At 42.7% G+C, this 24597-nt stretch overlaps 1 protein-coding gene across 1 annotated transcript; it reads right to left on the bottom strand.

The window, feature by feature from the left end:
- Positions 1–23940: 23940 nt before the first annotated feature.
- On the bottom strand, positions 23941–24529 carry LOC112453896 (pecanex-like protein 1). The gene is made up of 2 exons (XM_025014915.1): positions 24203–24529; positions 23941–24125 (listed from the first exon to the last, which is right to left on the bottom strand). Exons 1-2 carry the CDS (start codon positions 24493–24495, stop codon positions 24068–24070), a joined length of 351 nt encoding a protein of 116 aa, XP_024870683.1. The 5' UTR covers positions 24496–24529; the 3' UTR covers positions 23941–24067.
- Between the last annotated feature and the right edge of the window lie 68 nt (positions 24530–24597).

A 24597-nucleotide genomic window follows, 5' to 3' on the forward strand; every position in this document is an offset into this window, starting at 1 on the left:
CGTGGCAGCGTTACATCAATGAATAACTGATTAATTCATTTTTTTGTATAATTTAAAATAATAGTAATAAATAAATAAGAACCTTTTACACTATATGTATGTATGTATATATATGTATATATACATATATATACAGGGTGTCCGAAAAATCGCCTACTCCACTTTGGGAGGTGATTCGGGACCCAAAAACAAGCAAAAAAGTTCATACAAACATAGGTCCGGAAATGAGCCGTTTCCGAGTTATAGCCACTTTTATGTTCAAAAATCGTAAATTTTTATTTTCAATTTTTTTTAATTACAATTACCAAATTCTCTCAAGTTTCTGTCTACATTTCGAAAAGACGCTATTCCCGGTACATCTCGATTTGGAAAAGACTGGATGTATAATCTTCTTGCCTCGGCAGCATTACTTTGAGCAAGACCATACATAAGATGCATATCAGCTAATTCATTAAAACTTAAACGATCCATTGATGAATACGAAAAGATTAGATACAACCTAAAAGTAAGGTGTTGTTAAATAATAATTTGAAACTTATTGAAAAGCCGTGATTTACTTACTGATTTTGAATAGGCGTGAAAACAACTGATTTCAAGTAGCCGTGAAAACAACTGATTTCAAGTAGTTGTGAAAACAACTGATTTCTTTTAAAAATAATGTAATTGTATTCACAAATATTGAAAAATTGAAAAAAAATAAAAAAATTAAAATTAAAAAAATTAAAAATATTTAAAAATAAAAATTTTTAATTTAAGAAATAATTAAGAAAGAGGGATGCTAAGCGGATTCTAAATTACGATTTTTGAACATAAAAGTGGCTATAACTCGGAAACGGCTCATTTCCGGACCTATGTTTGTATGAACTTTTTTGCTTGTTTTTGGGTCCCGAATCACCTCCCGAAGTGGAGTAGGCGATTTTTCGGACACCCTATATATATATATATATGTGTGTGTGTGTGTGTGCGTGTGTGTAAGTTTCTTAATATAAATTTTACAAATACTTTTATTTTAGCGATACATATTCATTCCTCTACAAAGTGTAAGAAACGCGTCTATTCACACAAGCACACGTCTTTGTAGCGCACCTCGTGCGTTATCGGAAAATGAACGTTTCTTTTTCTCGTTAGCACACGTCCCTTTAGCGCACCTCGTGCGCTATCGGGAAAGAAACGCATCTTTTGTCTTTAGCACACGTCCCATTAGCGCACTTTGTGCGGTATCGGGAAAGAAACGCATCTTTTCTCTTTAGCACACGTCTCTTTAGCGCTTCTCGTGCGCTATCGGGAAAGAAACGTGCGTGCGCTATCGGGATAATGTTTCCAACATTTCGTGCGCTATCGGTACTATGTTTCATTTTCTTGTGTGCTATCGGGCAAATGTGCATATTAGTTGGTGCGCTATCGGGATAGTGCGCCATTTATTTGGTGTGCTATCGGGACGTGTGCTAAAGGGATGTGGGCTATCGGGAATTATTTTAAATTCGATGTGTGCTATCGGGCTGTGCGCTAACGGGACCCTCCCTAAATATTTACCCTCCCTCCCTGTAATCCTCTTCACCCCTCTTCTTCCTCCGTTCCTGCCGCGACTCTGTCCTTCAGCCTCCCTCCTTCCCGTCTCAGCTTTTCCCTATTTAGCTCAGTCTCTCTTTCCCCCATCCTCCTTCTCCTCATCATCGGAGGCCATGAGAAGTTTCTCCTCCATCCCTCTTGTAATTTCTTCCTCCTCCGACCTCCCTGTACTCCTGCGTATTCTCTCTTCCATTTTCTCCTCTCTCTCCTCTCTTTTTCTATCTCTCCTTTCCACAGACTTGTTCTCATGGATCTTTACCCCTATGCTGTTCCCTGCCTTTCTCCTCGCCTCCAACACCCGCCACTTCTCTTTTTCGTTTCCCAGCTTTACCAAATGGTCATCCATATTCCTCTTTGCCCCACCACAATCACCTCTCTCACCGTCACCCTTACTTTTAGCCCTTCCGCAAATAATTCCTTCACTTTCTCCCAATTCGACTCCTTACCTCCCCATTTCTCCTTCTCGACCCTTACCATTACATTCCCTTTCCTTAGTTCGTCCTCGTCCCTTTCACTTACCCCCACCCACCATTTCTTCTTCTCCGTCCCACTTTCCTCGTATTCCTCCCTCTTTATTTTGCCTTCACTTTTCCATTCTTTCTACTTTTCTCTTCAAGCTCCTTACCTTCTCCTCCATCCTTTCGTCCTTTTTCCTATCGTCCTCTTTCCTCTTCCTCAGCATCTTTCTTACTTTCTCCTCCACAATCCTCTCGACCGCCTCTGCTATTATTCTCCCCTCGCGCTCCATCCTGGGTAATCTTTCTCCTCGTCTTATTTTCCTTTCCGCAACCGAAATTTCCTGTTCTACTACACATGCGCCGGGCCTTACTCACGTGTCCGCCTCATGCCGCCAAGTCAGACTCTCGATTGCTCGATCCCTCGACCCGTCGCGAAAACTCCCTGCTCCGTTCCGCACCTGCCGCGCCACCATAACATTCCTCTCTCTCGACAGGTCGATCGATCGCTCGCTCGAAACTCCCTGCTGCCATCTCGCTCGGCTCCCTCATCGTGTAACCTGGGCCCTTTATCTTCTTGCTTCCCATACTAACCTCTCAGGAGTGCCCTTACTTTCTCTCATCACTGCACCTCAATCACACTATCCTCAACCTCTCCTCCACTTTCCCGATTTCCTCCGATCCTCCTCCACAGGCTCCTCCACCCCATTTTATCCTCCCATGCTTCACCTTCTCTCGAAAACTCTTTTCTTACTTCTCTCCGCTCCGGGCCAAACCGTCCACCGCTCTCCCCTCCCTTCTCTCTATGTCTTTAATAAACTCATGTATATTCTTCTTTTTGTTCATACTACCTTTTCTTATTTTTATTATACAATTTCTTATAAAGTGTAACGATACGCCCCTGCAAAAGCATCATTCCCGGCGACCACCCACCGGATGCCGCCCGACCGATCTTCCGTCGGGCGAGGACAGGGCGGGGTGCGCCCACATTATTTTCTAAACGCCTCACAACGCACCGTGTGCGCGGGCAAAACGCCGCATCGGTGCCTTCCTCGCGCGGCGCCGATAAATGCCGAAGGGAGCCGGTCCGCACTGAAGGCGAGCGCGCGTAAGCGTACCCCCGCACGGCTCGCCTGAAGATCGGCCTCCCTCCTACCAGACCCGCCGCGCCGAAATATATAACCCGGCACTCCGGCGAGACTCGGCACTTCGTCTCTGACACAGCCGTCCACTGCTCCCGACAAAGCCTACCGACCGACTCCTAGGGCATGCACACGAACGGGGTTCAGCGCTCTGCGCTTCGACCGAGTACTCTCGGGCGTCCCGCCTTCCATCCAACGCACCTCCCGACGGCCGCGGTTAAGTGGTGTCGAGCACGCTCAGCCTCGCGACGAGTACTCTCGCCGCCGAAGCCCCAGGGCTCCTCAAACCTAAAAAATCGCGCTATTCCGTAATACCGCGCCGAGTGCATATGCACCGCCTTCCGCTGTAAATATCGCGTCCGTCACCGTATTATAATACCGCGTTCCGTCCCCGCATATCGTACTACCGCGCCGAGTGCACATGCACCGCCTTCCGCTGTAAATATCGCGTCCGTCACCGTATTAGAATACCGCGTTCCGTCACCGCACCTCGTACTACCGCGCCGAGTGCACATGCACCGCCTTCTGCTGTAAATATCGCGTTCCATCACCGACCTACTGTAATACCGGGCTCCGTCACTACGTATTGTAATACCGCGTTCCGTCACGTTCTGTATGTATCCAAATTGAATAAACTATTTCTTGTGCATTACGATCTGATTATTGTCTCTGGGCCATCTATCGAACTCCTGATCCGGCGAGCTAGTCTGCGTTCGATCCACAAGATAGGCCGTTACATGTATCATAAAGTATTTCTCAATTTTTATTTAATTTTTTCAACTTCTATTAAATTATTATTATAAATCTCAAATTTATCTTAAAATATATTTACAAGACGTTTTGCAACTGTTCCAACAATACATTTTATTATATTAACTGGGTAAATGTTAAATATTCTTAATTAATCATATAAAGGTAATAGATGTATTTTCTAAAAATAAGTATTACAGTGTAGCGAATAAATTATCTGAGTTTGAAAATTTAAATGGAATGGATATCTTAACATCTAATGACGAATTGGACAATATTCAGTTATTTGATTCAACTATGTAAGCATAATTTTAAACGTTTTCTTAATATTAAAAAAAAATTCTGATATTTTGTATCTACATTTATATAAGGTGTACACCATAAACATATGGTATTTTAAAGTAATACCAAATAAAAACAAACATATTTCTGGTATATTTATTATTGGTATATTTTATTATAAAATATTTATTATAAAGTATACGGCTAAAGAAGGTTCTCACACAAAATTATCAAATTTCTGCATATGTATCTTTAGGGGCTGCTTTACCAACATCGGTTAAATCTTTGGTTAAACTCACTCTTCATTTCTTTCTAATAGTCTCCCTTAATTTATTGTGCATATTATACATTATTATATTCAATTAATCTATTTTATATATCTAAATAATCTAAATTGTATAATTTTATATTTTAAATTTTATTTACATCTGTCTACAGATTTTCTGTTTGCTTTTTTAAAACTTTATATCAGAAATACTACTTACTTTTATAAATATTTAGATCTTTTTATATTTTTGTTCAGAAATAAATATTTCTAAGTATATTTTAATTTAAAAAAACATGTACTTTTAATGTAAAATATGGGAGACTGATTTACATTAATAAAATAAATTAAAGTTTTAAAGGAAGAAAAATTATATTATATTTTCTCTCTTTTCTCGATATAATTCTGAGTGAAGCATTTGCCAATTTTTGTACAATTAACAGGCTTATCTCAAAACATATTTATAAAATGAACTGTAATTAGTCTATAAAAAAATACTCTATAATTGTAACTATAACTTAAATATTCTTCATCACTTTATTACTTTTATAGTGAAATAATAGGTTTCGTTGATGGTATAGAAGCTCCGTTATGTAGGAGATAACTTTTTGGTTCATAATAAAAATGATATTTATATTTAATAATATGGACGTACAATTAAATGCAAATAATTTGTAAAAATTATAATATTGTCTTACGTAAGATAACATGTATAATTGCAATGATTTATGTTTGAAGCTGTGACTTAATAGTAATGATGAATAACTCCTAATGACTATTTATCACTACATTCTTAGATCGTGACGTCAGGAGCAGAAAGATCCAGAATAAAAATTTTTGTTAAATATATTAAATATTAATATATATCTAAATAACATAACATTTTCAGGTAAAAGTTTACAATAACTTACACAGCTCGTATTACTTTGACCTTGACATATGTTGTCAAGGACATAATACTGAGTAACTTTTCCTTATAACTTAGTCGGCGGTCGCTGCTTATTAAAAAGTTATAAACAAAAAAAGTTTGAAAAATATAGCAGCTATTTTGAGTATTGGAAGGCATAAATGACTAATATATATGTCGAAATAGTTCACGCATACACTTTTCACGCGAACCGAGGTTCATCCACACCCCCCCTGCTTTCGGGGAAAATGCGGTAGCTCCGAAATAGTTCACGCATACACTTTTCACGCGAACCGAGGTTCAACCACACTTCCCCGCTTTCGGGGAAGGTGCGGTAACCCCGAAATAGTTCACGCATATACTTTTCACGCGAACCGAGGTTCACCCACACCCCCCCCCTGCTTTCGGGAGAGGTGCGATAGTCCCGAAATAGTTTACGCATGGGTTAGTTGACGCGTTTTAAACAATTAAATACTGTTAAAGCGCGTCATCTAACCTATGTAGATTAGTGACGCGCTTTAAACAGTTAAATACTTGTAAAGCGCGTCATCTAACCTACGTATTTTCCAAACTTTTTTTGTTAATAACTTTTTAACGAATAACGAGCAACGGCTAAAACCTTCTGAAGGTCACTCGGGGTCATGACCTTGACAACATATATCAAGGTCATTGAAATCGGTGAGGTCGCCAAACTTTTTTTTGTTAATAATTTTTTAATAAAAAGCGACCGCCGATTAAGTTATAAGGAAAAGTTACTCAGTATTATGTCCTTGACAACATATGTCAAGGTCAAAGTAATCCGAGCTGTGTAAGTTATTGTAAACTTTTACCCATTTTCATTTAACAGTATAAACTTGTAAAATATATAAAAAAACTTTCTTTTTATTTTAAGGAAATAATTAAATTGCATTTATTTTTAAATAGTGTTGTTTATTTGAAAAATATTTTCATTTTTATTTATTTTACAAAAATTTCTATTATGTTTTCTCGCTTCTTACTTAAGCCACAACTTAAGACAGTATTAGTAGTGAATAAACAGACATCTTAATACAATGTGTACAAATTTTATATATAATATATATTGGACTTGGTTGGCAGGTGTGACAGAGTGTGCATGCGTGTGCTGTATGTCGAGAATATTAAGTGCGGTTTGTCATAAAGAGGAGTGGAAACTCGGCAGTGGTGTGTTCTTTGGGTAGCAAAGAGTGTGTGTGTCGCGTGATAGGGTTAGAGTAGGGCAGAGTGGAGGCGCCACGCGTGGAGGGACGGAATTTGCGGAGAGAAAAGGAGCAGGTTAGGTTTTAAAGCGAGAGAGAGAGAGAGACAACAGGCGGAGAGAGATGGAAGGGATCGTGCCGAGTATACACGTCGATAGATGCGACTCGCAGGAAGGAGATGGCGCGGGGCCGAGTCCGGAGCCCCAAGCGGCGAGTAGCGAAGACGCGGGCGCGGCGACGAATGAGAAGCCGAATGAGGCGGCGAACCAATCACTCGATGTAGATGTAGTAGATAGGGATAGCGTAACGGAAGGTAAGGTGGAGGATGGGAAAGGGAATAGTTTGGAAACCCCGGTTATTAGATTCTTGTCTGCAGAGGGGGTAGGTAAGAGAGGGAGGAGATCAAACAGGAAAATGCTGGACAAGGAAAAGGGTATCCCTAAGGGATACATAGAGAAGTGGCTTGGCCAGAGGGGGAGGGGGGATAGACATGACGCGAGGAGTTAGAAAAAAGAGAAAGACAGCATCAGAGGGGAATGGCAGTGACCGAGAAGAGACTGACTCCGACTTGGGGTCGGTGTTCGAATTTGAAAGAGCATGGATGGACAGAATGAACAGACAAGAAAGTATTATTACAGAGCTGCAGAAAATTCTGGGGGGAGTGAAAAAAGAGGTGGCAAAGCTGAAGAGAGAGAGGGTAAATGAGATTGAGAGACTGGAGAAGAAGATGAAGATGGAAAGAGATGAGTTAAGGGAGGAGATGAAAAGAAAGGAGACAAAGTGGGAAGAGGAGAAGAAGCTGCTATGGGAAAAAATTCTCGAACTGGAAAATGGTGAGACTAGAGAGGAGGAAATGGAGGTGGTGGAGGGGGGAAAAGAGGAAGAAAAATATCATTCCTGGAGTGAGATAGTGAAGAGAGGTAAGAAGACGAAGACAGGAGACAGCTCTGGAAGCCAAAGTGCAGGAGCTAATGGATTGGAAACAGGAGAATCAAGAGCAGAAAAGAAAGAGAAGTTTGAGGATCAGCGGCCTGAAGTGGGACGGTAGAAATCCGCTGCAAATAGGAAAGAAGTTTCTCCAGGAGAAGTTTAGTCTGGGCCATTTGGTCGAGGACGCTTGGTGGGAAGGAAAGTTTAGAGAAGAGGCGAGCCTGGGTGTTCAAGTGAAGGACCTGGCAGCAAAGATGGAGATACTAAGAAGTAAGAAGGAGTTAGGGAAGGAGCCGATTATCATAGATGAATTGTTATCCAAGGAGGAGGAAGAAATTCAGTGGAGACTGAGAGGCATCGCGAGGGTAGTTAAAGGATTGGGGGAGCATACCAATGTCAGATTCAGGAGAGTCTTTTTGGTGGATAGATGGTTCAGCTGGAGACAGATTGAGAGAAAAGAAAATGTCTCGCTGTTGGAGCAAACGGAGGAGAAATTTCGGAGTAAGGAAGGAAGAGCAGAAGAAGGAAACGCTCGGAAAGTCGCGGCAGAGACAGCGGGATCCGAAAAGCCCAAGCCCCGACAAGGTTAGGGGCAAAATTAAGATAGGGTTCTGGAACGTAGCCGGGCTTAAGGGAAAAGAGGTGGACTTTTGGGAGTTTATAAGACAGCTGGACTTTGTTGGTATGGTGGAGACTTGGATTAGGGAGGATGAGGGGGAAGTTTGGATAAGGAATCTACCTTGTGAGTTCGACTGGCTCGTGCAATATGGGGTAAGAGAGCAGAGTAGAGGTAGGGGAAGTGAGGGAATAATTATTGGAAACAGAAAAGGTGCAATGATGACGGAGGAGGTCGACGACGGTAGGAGAGGCTTGGTGAAGTGGAAGGGATGAGGAGGTGGTTACAAGTGGACAATTAGTACGGTTTACGCTAAGGATGGTCCCGAAGAATTTAAGGAAGAAATAGCTAACCCAGAGCAGCAGCGTCCGGAAGAGTTGATGATAATTGGAGGGGACTTTAATGTCTGGACTGGAGAAGAAGGGGGGTGTACAGGAATGGGGTAGTAAAGGAAGAAGGTCTAAAGACAAAAAGGTCAGCAAGGAGGAAGCGTGAGGAAGAGGGATGGTGTCTGGCCAATGGTAGAAAACAGGGAGATGAAGAGGGAGAATTCACGTACGTAAGGGCGAGAGGGGCGTCGGTTGTTGACTATTTGTTAGTTAACACAGAAGGGTGGGACTTGCTAGAGGAATTTGAGGTCAAGAGCAGGATAGAATCAGACCATATGCCTTTGGTGAATGTATGGACGTCGAAAGAAAGAAAGATAACAGGCAGAGAGGATAATACAGTGCTGGGACGAGGAGAGCACAAGAATCTTCGCTAGAAAAACGGAGGAGATTAATCTGTCTGAAGGGGGTTTGCTGGAGAAATGGGAGGAACTAAGAGGTAAGATGAGTAAGGCGGTAGTAGAGAAGACGGTCAGATGGAGAAAAAGGAAACTAGTTTACAAGAAATGGTGGGACAGAGAGTGGACAAGAAAGAAAAAAAAGGCAGAAAAAAACTAAAGAGATGGAGGAGAGGGGGTGGAAGCAAGAAAGCGGTGTTGCAGGTAAAATGGAAGCTAGCGGAGCTGTGAGAAGAAGAGAGAAGAGTGGAGTAAAAGGGAAATGGAGGAGTTAAATGGAATTAGGACGGAGTCAGAAGTTTGGAAATATATCTACAAGGAAAGGAAGGTTAGGGACAAGGTGAGTGAAGAGATATCTATGGAGGGTTGGAGGCAGTATTTCATGAGTGTGTTAGAGAGGACAGATAAAAAAATTTTAAGGGAGGAAAGGAGAGGGGGTGACGACGAGGAGAACCTCACGGACGAAGAAATTAAAAAACAGATAAGGAGATTGAGGAGGGAAAAAGCAGCGGGACCGGATGGCATAAAAAGTGAGGCCTGGAAGTTCTGCAGGAGACAGGTGAGAGAAAGACTGAAGGAGGTGATTAAGGGGCTACATCCACCTAGAGGCTCAAAAAATAGGTCGAAATTCAGATTTTTTTCAGAAAATATTAGTGGAAATGATACGAACTTTGTTTGTACTTAAAGATACATGTTTTGAGAGCTTTAAAAAAAAATTTTATTAAAAAATTTCCAAACACAAAGAAGTTATGGCCGCCGGCAGATGATGAGTTTTTTTCGACACGTTCGGCGGTGGACATTAGATCTGGAAAACCGCTCGATGGATCGTTTTGAAATTTATACAAAATACGCTGAGAAACATTTAGAAGTCGTTGACGATCTTACTTTTTTTTAAAATCGATTTTTATTTTTTAATAATTACGTAAAAATGACATTTTCTCACAAATTGCCCATACCTGAGTTTTATTTTGTTGCCATTTTGTTCAAAAAACCGATTTTAAAAATCGGCGATCGTAAACGACCTCTAAATGTTTCTCAGCGTATTTTGTGTAAATTTTAAAACGATCCATCAAGCGGTTTTCCAGATCTGATGTCCACAGCCGAACGTGTCAAAAGAAAAAACTCATCATCTACCGGCGGCCATAACTTTTTTGTGTTTGGAAATTTTTTAATAAAAATTTTTTTTAAAGCTCTCAAAACATGTATCTTTAAGTACAAACAAAGTTCGTTTCATTCCCACTAATAGTTTCTGAAAAAAAATATCTGAATTTCGACCTATTTTTCGGGCCTCTAGGTGGATGTAGCCCCTTAAGGGGGTGTGGAGAGGTGAAAGCTGGCCGGATTAGTAAAAGGAGGGTGTAATCTCCCCGCTGTATAAAAAGGGGGATAAACAATCTCCCGCTAATTACAGGGGAATTACCCTACTAAGTACGGCCTATAAGATCTATGCGGCGGTGCTGGCGGAAAAATTGATGAAGGATGTGGTAGAGAAGCAGATCCTTCCGGAGACCCAAGCTGGCTTCCGGAAGGGAAGAGGTGTAATGGATAACATCTTCATCCTGAACCACCTGGTCGACAGGGAGCTGAATGGCACCGGAAAGAAGGTGAATGCTTTTTTTATTGATTTAAAGGGGGCTTTTGACAGGGTGGACAGGAGTGTGTTATGGAGGGTGATGGACAAGAAAGGAGTAAGGAGAGGACTGACGGAGAGAGTGAAGCAAATTTACCAGGGGACCCATAACAGGGTTAGGGTGGGGGACAGGGAGTCAAGCTCCTTTTGGACGACAAAGGGAGTGAGACAAGGATGTCCTCTGAGCCCGCATTTGTTCTCCGTCTTTATATCAGATCTGGAGGAGGAGTTGGCCGGGGGGTTGGTAGGAGGCATGAGAATTGGACAGGGCAGGATTTGGACACTGGCCTACGCGGATAATATCGTTCTGCTAGCTAGAGAGGAGGAGGCGCTAGAAGAGATGATTAAGAGGCTGGAAAAGTACTTGAAAAAGAGGAAGCTGGAATTGAACGTGGGAAAATCAAAGATCTTGAAATTTAGAAGGGAAGGGGGTGTGGAAAGAGAGAAAGATTGGCACTGGAAAGGCCAGAGGATTCAAAAGGTGAAGGAATTTGAATACCTGGGGTTCATACTACAGAGAAATGGAGGTCATACGAAGCATATTAGGGAGAGGGTAAGAAGAGCAACGTTAGTGATGCAGAAGACATGGAGCTTGGGAGAAAGGAAGTTTACGAATGATTGGGGAAGGAGGGTGATGTTGTTCGGCAGCTTAGTAGGTAGCGTGTTGGTATATGAGGCAGAAGTGTGGGGTTGGTTAGAGCATGGCAACGTGGAAGGGGGGGAGGCACAGTATCTGAGATGGTCATTGGGCCTGGAGAGAAGCACACCAGGTTATGTAGATCTGGAGGAAACCGAGAGGGACAAGATAAGGATAAGGACGGCCAAGCTGGCGGTGAACTTTGAAGAAAAGGCAAGACAAGGATATGGTCGAAGAAAATAGGTAATGGAATGTATTAAGAAAAGGGAGGAAAGAGGAACATTGACAAGAGGGAGGTCGGAGAGAGAAGAATACTTAAGTAGGTGTGGAGTACAAGAGACGGATCTGGAACAATGGAGAGAACGGGGAAGGTGTGTGGCAGAAAAACTAAGTAGTAAAGATAGAAGGCGACAAAGGGAAGAGCAAGAGATATTAATTGAGGGGGCCAGATACAATAAACGATACAGGAGGATCAAGGTGGCTGGGCTCCCAGAATACTTGAGGAGGAAAGGGGAGAGTGGTAGTCATAAAAGGAGGGCGAGGGCTAGATGTGGGAATGAGGAGTTAGGAAACAGGTACTGGCTGCAAAAGGAGGAAAAGAATTGTAACAAATGTGGCAGGGAAGAGGTTACTCTAGAACATCTGATGGAACGGTGCGCATAGAAAAGTACTAGCAGAGTAGTGTTGGATGATATATAGGCGAGAAGAAGACAGACGATGGTTACAGATGGCTTAAGGAGTGGGAGGATAAAAGGAAAGAGGAGGGTAGGAACAGAAGGGTTGCTCAAAGTTTGATAGGACAGGGAGTTAGGTTGTGACCGGAACAACGATTTCTACGTCGAAATATATAAAATATAGCAACTTACTACTTGGGCTGGAATTACGTTCGCCACTTTTTGGCTCAAATACAGAAACCTGGAATGTAAGCGTTGCCCACTTCCTTCCTCTCAGCAGGATAGCTTCCGTTTTCTACGTCGCGGACGTGTTCAAGGCCGTCGGTCACGCCCTTGTTAAGCGAAGCGTAATATACGAATAAATGGATAGGAAGTACACTCGGGTCGCGTAATAACACTCACTCGTTATTATAAACAATAACAATTTAATATATTCTGGTTTACAGCTCACGATACGATCGCGGACTCGTTCTCGACGGTACCGACGATATTGAGCTAAATACGACGTAACGTCGTTTGCGTGTTGCACTGTGAACTTCCCGTTATCGCGCAAACACGAATTAATCATAAAGAAAATCACGCTACTATCGCTAGCGGACAACGGGATAAGCCGATCGGGATCAAATTTTTATCGCGTAACCGAATACGAGTTGACGCTTCGAAAGCCGGCGAAGGACTGTTCGGGAGGAACAGGTCGCGTTCTCCCACTTTTACTACTCGCGCAGGCGCTGTGTCCCTCTTTCAGGCGCGAGTACGGTGTGCTTTGCGCGCCGTTTCGCATTCGGCCAATAGTGTCGCTTGATTGAGAACGACACGATCCAAGAAGTGTCTTCGGCCAATGGCAACTCACTGAGCCGGTGACTGGCTCAGCTCAATCGTAAGGCCGAATTCCGATTGGACGGCGGACATAGGCTCTCGCTGCGGTCTTCGCGATGCGGCAACCAATGCCAGCCGTCGCAACAGCCCAAAGTGCGTGTTCGCGAGCAAGTCACTCGGAACGTTTCCGAGTGACCTTTCATTGGTCAATTTGACGATCCAAAGCTATGCAGGTAAGTATCACGTACTAGAATCAAATCTCAATTAATTCTCCTTTTCTTTTAGGTACCCGGACTTCGTGGGATCGTCTCGCCCAATCATTGGACGGGAATGCGTCATCGGTAGGTATTCCGACGGTAAGTATAAAATATGTATCGCATACAATAAAATAACTGAATCTAATCGTTTCGACAGAGAAAAACATAAAGTTAACGATGTTGAACAATATTAACGCGTTACAATGCGAATCTCGCTGTTTCGAGCCACGCTCGTTTCTCATTGGTCGGATCGCCGCATTCGTTCGAATAAATCGCGCAATGCGCTCTCATTGGCCGAAGGCTTTACATAATCGTAAAATAATCTGAAAAATGTTAAATAATATAAAATTGACCAGGATTCGCTCCTATTGGCTCTCGCTGTTAGCAAACTGTGCGAAATGGGTAAATTAAATGAAAATTCAAGTAATCGATATAAAACTGCCAGGGCATCGCCCCATTGGCTGTCGCTGTACGACATTCTGTCAAAACTTGTAAAAACTATCAAACATGCATAATTGAACATAAAAATAATATAGAACGGACGCTATTGGTCCTTGGGCGCAATACATGCGTAATCTTACGAAAATTGTTTATCGCTCTTCGGGAATCAATCGTGGATCGATCTCGAGACTTAAAAGTAAAATATACAATGTGTATAAGATGAATATCATGCTTACGGTATTTACGTCTGGAAAACTAATTATTATAGGAATGAAAATGATCAAAGTGACCACCAGGTATTCTTTCAACTGCATCTTGCAGACGTTAATATATTTAGGGTAAATAGTAAGGTTGATGTGCTTTCGCCACGTGCGAATAAGCTAATAATAGTATGCAAATTATAGATATTGCGAATAATATAAAAATGAATGAAAGTACAAGAATTTTAAATTTATCAGAGTCCATGGCCTGTGATTGGCTCTCGCGATGGCTCTATTCTTATTTTTCAATGATATTTCACCCGGATGTCTGGGATTGGTTGGAAATGTATTTGTGGGTAATTGTGTAGGTATCGTGTGTCTGTTTATAAAATCGTTGTCTTTAATTAATAGCGCTCTCTTATAGGCTAATACATGCATTTAACGCAATGTTAATATAAAATTATCCCTCTTGGGTATTGTCTCGCGTGGTTCGCGTATAGATTTCTAAATAAACTTAATTTTGTTAAATAACACAAAGTGTAAAAATAAAATAAAATAAAATATACCACTCTAGTTAGATCTTTACAACTCTTAGACATGCAATGTCACGTGCAATTGGAACGGGATTTTAATCACTGGGCAATGGATGCTCCTGCTGCTATCTCCGGCGCCGTCAATTCGGTCGGCTGCTCGTCGACTCTCTCCTCGTCTCGCGATTGGCCGTTGTTCTCGGTTGCGATTCCAGCGGGCTGTTCCCCGCACTCTCGCACGATCTGCTTCACCACGGCCTCGAGAACTTCCTGGAACAGGTCCTGCTGCTCCGCGTCGTCGCTCATAAATAACTGCACCTCTGCTGCGGTCAGGCTCGCCGATTGGTTGGCACCCTCGGTCAGCTCTACGGCACTGGGATCTCCGGCTAACGCCGTTGATTCGTCCATCGGGTTAAAAGTGTCGCCGTGGCGTGAAGGGCTCGACTCTGGAACGGTGGCTTTAGCTGCCGGTTCCAAGGTTAGGTCGGAGGAGTGTGAGTGTATGTGTGAAGGGGTCCCACGTAGGTAAGTCCAACCAAGTCCCCGCGAAGGGGTGGGAAGGTTCAGTATGTGAAGGGTCGCCTACAGCCAGGTCGGGTAGAGTAAGAAAAGCTTTGTAAAAGGTTGGGTACGTCCCTACAAAACACCATTTCTGTAATTCGTCAGAATTAGAAATAAACCATATTACTACTATATAATATATATTTTTTATCTAATATAGATATAACAAAATCATACAAAGTTTAGAAAATTTATTCATGAAATGTAAATATCTTAGTGCATATTTACAGTAAAAATAATACTAAGAAACATTACTTTTAACATTATCTTCCTGTTCGCGAAATCGCTGATTAATCCCGACGATGGGAGCGGGATGAGAAGGACGCGCGTGGAAGGTGTTAACTAATTATTCACTTTATTTTTGTGTAACTCAGACCGCAGTCTGAGCCGTCTTTAATGTGTCAAAATTGATACAATCTGACCTGAGAAATGATGAGCGGTGAACAAATGAGATGTCTTTCTAGTCCTTATAAGCGAGAGGCAATTATATTAATTGCCGTCCTCTTCGATGAATCGCTCGTGAGCCGGTGAGACACGTGGCAGTCGGCACTCGCGCACGTGTGAGCTTGAGTCGTCGTGTTGAGGCACCAGAGTTGATGAGCGGTCTATTTCACAAGTTATACGAAAATCGAGGCAGCGTGGTCACTGCGATATGCACTCTTAACCGGAGTCACAATGCGAAACGTACAGAGCACACGTTACGCGTCTCGTCACAGCGCAGCCATTTGTACAAGTGTCTCGATCGCGAGGAAGACGTTGGCGATGAGCGCGCCCGTGCGGGCGCAAGCTGCCGCAGTGATCGAGCGTCGTTACCCGATCGATGCTGCCATCTGATCGGACGGCGCAGCGTTAACGGAATCTCGAACCCTTCCTATCTCTTATCAAAAGTATATAATATGTAAATTTATTTTCAAATACATGTATAAAAATCTAATTTTGATTACTTAGAAAAATAATAAAAAATAATTTATAAACATAAAACTGTTTATTTTCATGATTATAGGTATATATGCAAAACATTAAAAAATGTAATTGATTTAGTATAATTTAGCACAATTTATAGCCATGTTCGGCGCTCACCTGTATATAGTAGTTTAGGTTCCGTAGTATTAAGTGTACATAAAGAAATAACTGTTTATTCCGCCAATATGTATTAAACTCGAAACATTTATTGTTATCGACTAATGATTGGCAATGATTACAAAACGCTGCGACGTTTCGACCCTTGGATCGGGCCCTTTTGAGTGTATTGTTTGCAGTTTTTAATCAATTTTCAAACTTTTAAGCAATACAAACAATTAAAATTGAAAATAAAATCTTCAAAATAAACAAATAAATACATTAACTTCGCCAGCAATTTTAACCAAATTGAGAATAAGATGGAATTTTAATCGACGTAACTGGCAATCTCAAGATATACGCGTTTAAGATTTGAAATTTATTATGAACTAATAAATTTTTCAAATTGATTAAAATTCCATCTTATTCTCAATTTTTTCAAAATAAACATAAAATTTTCGCTATCAAAACATTAATATATTTAAAAGAACAAACTTTTCTGACTATTATGATGAATACAATTCGGGTGAGTAATCGTAAAAACGAGAATCTTGGTTATCCTCAACAACATTTACGTCTTTCGAGAGTAATATATATAAATTAAAACAATGTATGAATAGTCCAAACGGAATTGACCAGCAAATGTCGAAAAAGTCCTTGGAGATATTGCACTTTCTAACGGATAATGTAGATTATTGTGATGATTCTGCCGTGTCTGACTACTGCAGATTTCAATATAAACATTTATCAAAATTCGATACATCTGATGACAACAATGTCATTCTTATTGGCAAATGCTATAGCGTAAAATGCGATGATAAAATGTATAAAGCATATAAAAATTGCATCGTTAGAGGCGTTGTATTTCACAGCCAGAAGTATCGCAAAGCGAAAAGAACGAACGATACAATGATTCAGTTACATTCAGGCAAATATGGTCAAATAATGCACATTATTCTATTAAATAATAGATTCCTGTTGCAAATATAAAAAATTACGATTAGTTCCAATAAACCGTTTAAAGTGTCGTACATGGATAGGATAGAATCAGAAGATTATGTACATAGCTCAATAGTTCCCATAAACGATGTCAAAAGCAAGCTTATTCACATAGATGTTGGATATTGTAGATATTTATGCAAACCTCCGAATACATTTGAAATTCAATAATAAATAAAACTTTGTAATAAATACAATTTTGTTTCTTTATTTATATATACACACAGTCAAATATAATTATAACAAAAATTTGATTTAATTGCATTATATCCGATTTCCTTTTCATCTGAAAAAAGGAGAATTTCAAATTCAAACAAATTACTGTTGCTTTATCACAGACTATATAAATTTGATTCTTATTGCATTCAAATCAATTTAGTTTTTATCCCCCAAATTGGTAAATTTTGGATTAAACCGGATTACAAAATCAACTCAATTATTAAAAGTGGATATTATTATAACGGATTGAAATTGCATACGCGCAATCGCTGAATTTCGAATTAAAACGGATTAATGTTGTCTTTCCTAGCAAATCGGATTCAGATAAATTACAACCGATTTTATTGAATCGGTGTTTTTGTAATTGAAACGGACTCATCTCTTGAAAAGAAATATACAAAATTAGGCGGATTATTTTGGATTATATATCCATCCAATTATTAGTGTTTATTTTGGATTGACAACAATATGGATTAGAATGTAATGATTTCGGATTGGAAATAATCTGCAAAAGCGATATCAAAACCTATTCTGATTAGTTTGGAATTAAAATCGATTACTTTTTAATCCGGGCGCGGATTGAACCGATTAAAACCGATTAAAACCGATTAAAACATAATCTGTTTTAATCGGTTTTAATCGAACATTTTCGGCAGGGAAGTCACTATATAAGAACAATGGTCAAGTCAATGCAAACAAACCAAAAAAGTGTTACAAGTAAAACTCGCGTGTGTTCTGAAACTTATACTTTACGTGTGTAAGTTGGTGACAAACGAGAATGAGTACGGCGTGACGATTGTGCGTTCCGTGATGCAACGCTGTTGCTCAGATATGGAGCAATAACATCATCGAAGAAGCGCCGACAACAAGCGTGTTCACATGTCGGAGTTTCAAGACACAATGATCGTTTCCACGGTTTTAACAAATACATTAGGTTGTTATTGTACATGCGATGCTCACGTGATGCTTATAGCGACGAAATGACTTTATCATATATAGGGTTCAAACTTTCCAAACATAAAAATTTGTCCATCGACAAATTCAATAGAGTGTTCAGAAGATAGAACATATACAGTGCCTTTGTTAACAATGACAGAATAAAGTGGCTCGTTAACATTAGCGGGAAATCTATTCCGGAAAAAGTTTCGAGGTTCTTGAGTCTTGGAGATAAGTTCGGTTTACCCATCACGAACAACGATAAGAAAGATCGACTGCGCACTACTCTCGATGTGGTGAAGAGCTTTGAAACTAATTGCCATAAATTGCCGGAAAAAATAGTTAGTGGTGTGCGGAATTCGATTGCGGAATCCCTGAGCGTTTTCCTTAAAAAATCGAGACACTTGGACTATTTTGACCGTCACATTTTGAGTGAGTTTAGATACTGTAAAAGATTTTTAAAAATTAACAGCGATGTCTTTGTCACGAGAGCCGATAAAGGACAGACAACAGTAATCATGGACAGAAACAATTACATTAATAGCATGACTAATATACTCGACGACGGATCAACGTACAAACAATTAAAGAAGGACCCGATTAAACAATTGACACAAAGTTTTAATCAGTTAGTAAAATCTTGGCTAGACAATAACATCGTTGATAAATCTACATACTACCGCCTGAAATGCACCAATGGAAACCTCCCACGGTATTACGGGCTGCCAAAGATTCATAAAACAGGGTTCCCTCTAAGAATTATTATCTCCGCGGTCGGAAGTCCGATGTAGAGTCCTAGATAATAGAGAAGCGACATTGAAATCGATAGGTGCGATATATCGATAAAGCCGCCATTTTGTTTCTCCATATGGAATAGGAAAGTGCGTATAAGAAACTGTCGATTTTAGAAACGGTGTGCTTGTCGTAAATATATTACAGCGTAATGAAACTTATATCCCATATCTCTTCTAAAGTATTCTGAACATTATTTACACAACACAATAAACTTATGTATGATTTTAATAACAGTAAATATATGTATAATTATATTGTGCTATTTTAGAAATTCTTTTGTGTATCCATAATTTTACAAAATATAAGATTTATTTTTATAGGAATGAAAATGGCTATGGGGAAAGTTGCAACTAAATGAACATATATAGAAAAATTACATCTCTGTTATTCTCAGTCTATTTGATTATTAATTACTAAAAATTTTGTAAGCGTAGCAAATTTAATAATAATAAAAACGAATTATTTATACAAATTAATCGGGACAGTGGGAATCTCGTTAATCCATTCATGCGCGTCACTAATTAGATGACGAGGCATTTGGCTATTGTTTCGTTTAAGGCAGAACGACCGCAATCATGCGCAATCATCCTGAACCTATAACGATATTGCAAGGCGGTTTGCTGTCGGTGTTCGCAGCTAACACCCTGGAAGTGCTTGAAAGGAGCTGTCCAGCAGCTCTCACTCTACTACTCATGCACACTCACATTCTCGCTTGTCCGCTGATGCGGAGGCACCCAACTCTACGTGCCACCCCGACGTGCACCACTAATTGCGGTTACGTTCCGCCCCGGCACATAACGGGTTGTTATACCGTTAAACCTCTTCCAATTTAGCCATGAGCCCCAGAGGACGCGAGTCGTGAGCGTACGCAGCTGGGCAGGCGTTAGGCCCAAACTACGCAGCTCACCCTCGCTCCTAGGGCTCCAGACACCTCGCCATGAGATCGTAATGGCGGTGAAACGGACATTATCACGCGGCACTCCTGTGCGCTCCGCCACCCGGTCCACTAGATCATTACAGGATCGGTACTTCTCCACCTTGCGCTCATGTGACACCTCTAACGCAGTTTCGCTGGAAACTACCTGCGCGTCTACGACCACTGCCTCATCACCCTTAGCAATGGTCAGGTCGGGCCGCCTCAGGCCGGCAGAGGTCGAGTAGGCTAATTCCGCATCGACATGCCATCTCTTCTGCTGAAAGAAGCCACCGACTCGACGACAAAGGTCGTTATGCCGTAGGATTCTCCCTCCGTGCGTTCTGAAGCAACGCTGAACGCAGTGCGCCGGTGTCTCGATATCGGGACAACCAGCACGACAGCGAACCTCGCGCCCATCACGACCTCGGGAGACTCTTGCTCTAGACGGAATACAGTTGGCCCGTATGTGATGATAGTGCACGTAGTCGGCTCCGGGGATGAGGTCGGCTCCCGCCGACACCCAATGCGAACTCAGCTTCGACGTTTCCGCCTCCCTGAGCCCGTTCCCATCGCACGACTCGCGCAACCAGGCTGCACACTGTTGTCCAAGCTCAGCGGTCGTAAGCACCCTGTTACCCCGGATGCGCATCTGGTTCTCACACCAAACCAGCCGCCTAGCCACAAATGTGGTTTCGGCGGCGGCGCGCGCCGCGGGCAGAGTGCTGCGACACAACCGCTGCAATCGGTCGAACTTCAGAATAGGGATTAAAGTCTTAAGTAGAGGCAAACCAAGCCCGCCACTCTGTATCGGCGCATGAAAATATCCAGCAGGAACATCATGGGGAAATCGCAACCATCGTCTAATGGCCTTGCGTACCATAATGTCAACGCCCCTCAACGTTTTGGCCGTGACGGTTCCCACTATCCAACGGTGATAATACCGTGGCAGGAGAAAGTCACGTAAGAGCCTCAGCCGTTGTTGCGGCTTCAAAGGCGCCTTAGTGAGTAGCTCGATGGAGTGAGCTAGGGGCGGATCATTAGCGAATTCCCTAGCACCTACAAACATGCAGCCCAGGTACGTCCAGATCTCGACAGGGGATCTTTGCGGAATCAGCGCTCCCCCCACGGTGAAGTACGGTGTTGTGTCAATCTTCACCTTTTTGTCTTTACCGGACGCCACCATGGACAGCACACCTGTTTTCTTTGCGTTAATTGTAAGTCCATTGCGCGCAAAAACAGCCTGAAGCCGTGTCAAATTCTCCTGCAGACCGGACCTGGTAGAGGCAAGGAGCACAATGTCGTCTGCGTAGCCCAAGGCGCCGATCAGCTCGTCCCCCAACTGATAGCCAACATCCTCCGAGAGAATTGCTAGTGCTCTATCCACGACCAGATTGAACAGTAGCGGCGATAACGGATCACCCTGTCTCACGCCACGGCCGATCTTAATGGCCGATACATTATTGGTGACGGATCCTATCACCGTTTGCGCATCCGAATAAACGGCCCCGATATACTCCCTAAACTCCCAAGGGAGCTCCAGCTCTTCAAGAGTCCTATGTATGGCTGGGTGCGAGACCGTGTCAAATGCCTTCGACAGGTCAACGCACGCCAGATGTAGTGTCCGACAACGCCTCCGGGCATCACCGAGCACGGCGGACAGGACTGTGACGTTCTCACACACCCCATCCACCGGCCGAAAACCCCTTTGGTGAGTGTCGAACACGTTCAGGGCCGCTAAACGTTTGGCAAGGATCTTGTGGAAGTGTCTAATCACAACTGATCCTATACTGAGAGGTCGGTATTCCGCCGGTGAAGGCCGGTTGGACATCCCTCCCTTCTCCAGAAATACAGTTCTTGTTGTGGCGATCGACGAGGGTACCGTTCTTGCCAGGAGCAGCAGATTGAACAGAAGCGCACGAAGAACAAGGGGAACAGCGTTCCACATCCTCGGCGTAATCTGGTCCAATCCGGGCGCTGTACCAGTCTTGATCGAAATCCTTCGAACCTCGATAGGTTTTATAGGATCCCAGAGCGAGGCCTTATCCGCCGCCCGAGTCGGGCCAGTGGCGGCGCCCTCACCTAAACCTTCGAGATGAATCCCTCTGGCTGTCGGTGGACGGCTCCGGCTAGTACGCGCTACCCGCCCCGCCTCCCCGTACGACTCGCGCAAGGCCGTCATGTCTCCATCCGCGCCACTAGACGCCTCCATTACGGGACGCCAGTACGCGTCGAATTCGACAGCGGACGGTCGCTCACGTTCCGAGCCGCCTTCGAGGACGTGCGAAAGGCAGGCCTTTGGGCTCTTCTTGTAGAGAATCTGCACATGTGCATATTCTCTCTTTCTTTTCTGCTTCCTACTCTCTTTTGTGTTAGGAGGATTGCGCTGCTTCGTCGAGGCGCGCCGTGGAGGGCGCACAGCTGACGGCGGGAAGATCAGGGCCAGCCATCTCTCGATGGCCTGAACGTCGACCACCCCCGTCAGTAGAGCATCTCTCGCGATGCCCACAAGAGTATCAGCCTGATAGCTACGGGACGCTGAGCTCTGCTCTATGAGCTGGTTGATGATGTCCCGCAGCCTCTGAGATCTTTGCTCAGGGGAAGGCTGATGTGCGCTTGGATCAACTATGTCAGACCCTATGGTCGCAGGGCCGGCAGCAGCTCTTATCATCGCTGCGCCGTCCCTATCGCCCTCATCAATGCCAACCGCGTTTCGCGATTGCATCTCTTGGCAGAAGACTCTAACCATCTCGCGGTAAGCCTCTTGTCGACGCTTACCCTTGATAGCTTCGAGACTCCTATGAGGGAACTTATCCTGCAGATGAGGATTCATGAAGATAATTCCCGCTAAGGTGGCTGTAGCCTCAGCGCGAGCCATGAGTCTGACCTCCTCCACCGACCAACGTGCTTTCACGCGCTCAACATCCACCGCGCTATTGGCCACCACTGGGTGAGTCTTAGTAACATGCAGACTTAGACCACGCATGGTCCGGAACTCCCTTGGGCAAAACTCACAGCTAAATGCTTCCGTCCCTTCTATGACATCGGACATGGCTCTGCTTCTAGTACCCGACGATCCAGCTACGACCCCGTCAGGTACCTCCGCACCAACGACACTATCGCTTGCGCATCTTGCACGCAGTACCCGGGCCATCCGAGAACCCGGGGGTTTTACATTCATACGTGGACTTTCCATAAATTTACTGCGTGTAGGGGAGCAAACGGATTGACAGCCGAGAGCTCCCCAAATAACCGTGCCCTTTCTTGGCCCCACAACTTACCATGGACATCGGTACTTGGGCCCATATCGCTACAGGCCCTTCGGGGCGCACCTAGGTCGCCATACCACCGACTTGGTTACTGCAGCGCGCACCGGTCGGACGGCGTCGGACCCAGAGCAGGTGTGATCATCCTAGCTCTATAAGACCAAGCCGCACCGAACCGAAGCAGCACCTAACACAGCGTTCCAGCGAGACCACGTGGAGGTGGGTTGGTATGACTTGACCGGGAGAGGCTATGTATTCGCATCACCAGCCCAAGTAACCTTCTCTGACCCCAGGTCCAAAGAGACTCCTATGAGAATCAAGGGCCTGAGAGAGCATGACTCCCTTAAGAGAGTCATAGTTACTCCCGCCGTTTACCCGCGCTTGCTTGAATTTCTTCACGTTGACATTCAGAGCACTGGGCAGAAATCACATTGGGCTGAAATTGTAAAAACATGTATTTATATCTTTTTATCTTTTGAAAAGTTGTATCATATATCAAAAAGAGCGTTATTTTTAATTTTAGTTACGCAATTTTATCTTCTATGTATATAGATATGAAAGTTATTTACTTTGAAACATGTCGACAATATACAAGGAAAGTTGTTAAAGAGTCAGAATGCTTGTAAAACATTATATTAATACACAACACACCTGATTGCATATGAATATAGCTTCTTGTTGCCTTAATCAATGTAACATGTACAATCAAGAAAAACGAAAGATATATTAATTCATAAGATTATACTTGCAGATACATATAATAAAGTAAATGAAAACGTACTGTGTATTTTATTGTAAATTATTAATAGTTCTTTGAGGAATAGTGTAAAAAAATTTATATATAACTTTACTACGTTTTTTATAGATACATATATCTACAAGACAATAATATTCGATTTATTTGACATCTATAAGAGAAAATTTATTTTAAATTAAATAAAATATGATTTATTTTATATTTGTACTTGGTTCAACTGTCAATTACAATTCGAATAATTGTGCTTTTCAGATTTCAAAATTTTCCTCCGCAGCTGGCAATATTACGATCGTTGCAACCAAAGGTTTTGGATTTGCTTTCTTGCAAAGTAATATTTTAACTTTCCCTGATATTTGACCCTTTAAGTTTGCGCTAACAGGTAATGGCATTGAATATGTATGTTCATTAAATAGCTTCGATGGGAGACTATCGTTAAAAACTGAAGGAATTGCTCCGATTTTCAGTTTCCTCTTACCATCTTCTCTAACACGCTCCCAAGAAAACCTGTCAAAATGCTCCTGAAAAAATATGTATGCTATCAGTAAATGACTTCGCTATATATGTATATGTATATATTTGCTACACTGCAGCTTACAGAGCACACAAACAATGGATCCTTAGGCTCCCAAGTAGATCCATTAATATTCCTGATACTGTTAATCCATCTAGCTTTCTGTCCTTCATTTCTAGGAAAACGATGAAACATAAGAGTTTACTCCACAGTACCGGATTGAGCTCCGGTTGCAGAGCGGTGAACACCGTCGTACGATGAATTCCAAAAGACAGGGTGCCGATCACCGCGCACACGATTAGATCGTTCTTCAGTCTGGCGTTCACTGTCGAGCGTAACTTCTCCGGCAAAGGATCCACCAGCTCAGTATCTGACATTTGCTCGCCCACCTTGACCTTTACGTCTTTCTTCCTGCCGGACGTCTTGCTCTTGGTCTCCTTGTAACTCGCAGCCTGATAACGTGGCCGCGAGTTACAAGG

Source organism: Temnothorax curvispinosus, unplaced genomic scaffold, assembly GCF_003070985.1.
Source record: "Temnothorax curvispinosus isolate PA1 unplaced genomic scaffold, ASM307098v1 QBEX01004749.1, whole genome shotgun sequence".
NCBI classification, from domain to species: domain Eukaryota; kingdom Metazoa; phylum Arthropoda; class Insecta; order Hymenoptera; family Formicidae; genus Temnothorax; species Temnothorax curvispinosus.

Coding starts and splice junctions, on each gene's coding strand:
- LOC112453896 (XM_025014915.1), bottom strand. CDS start 24,495: ATGTCAGATACTGAGCTGGTGGATCCTTTGCCGGAGAAGTTACGCTCG. Junction 24,126..24,202: donor ATCCATTGTTTGTGTGCTCT/GTAAGCTGCAGT, acceptor ATATTTTTTCAG/GAGCATTTTGACAGGTTTTC.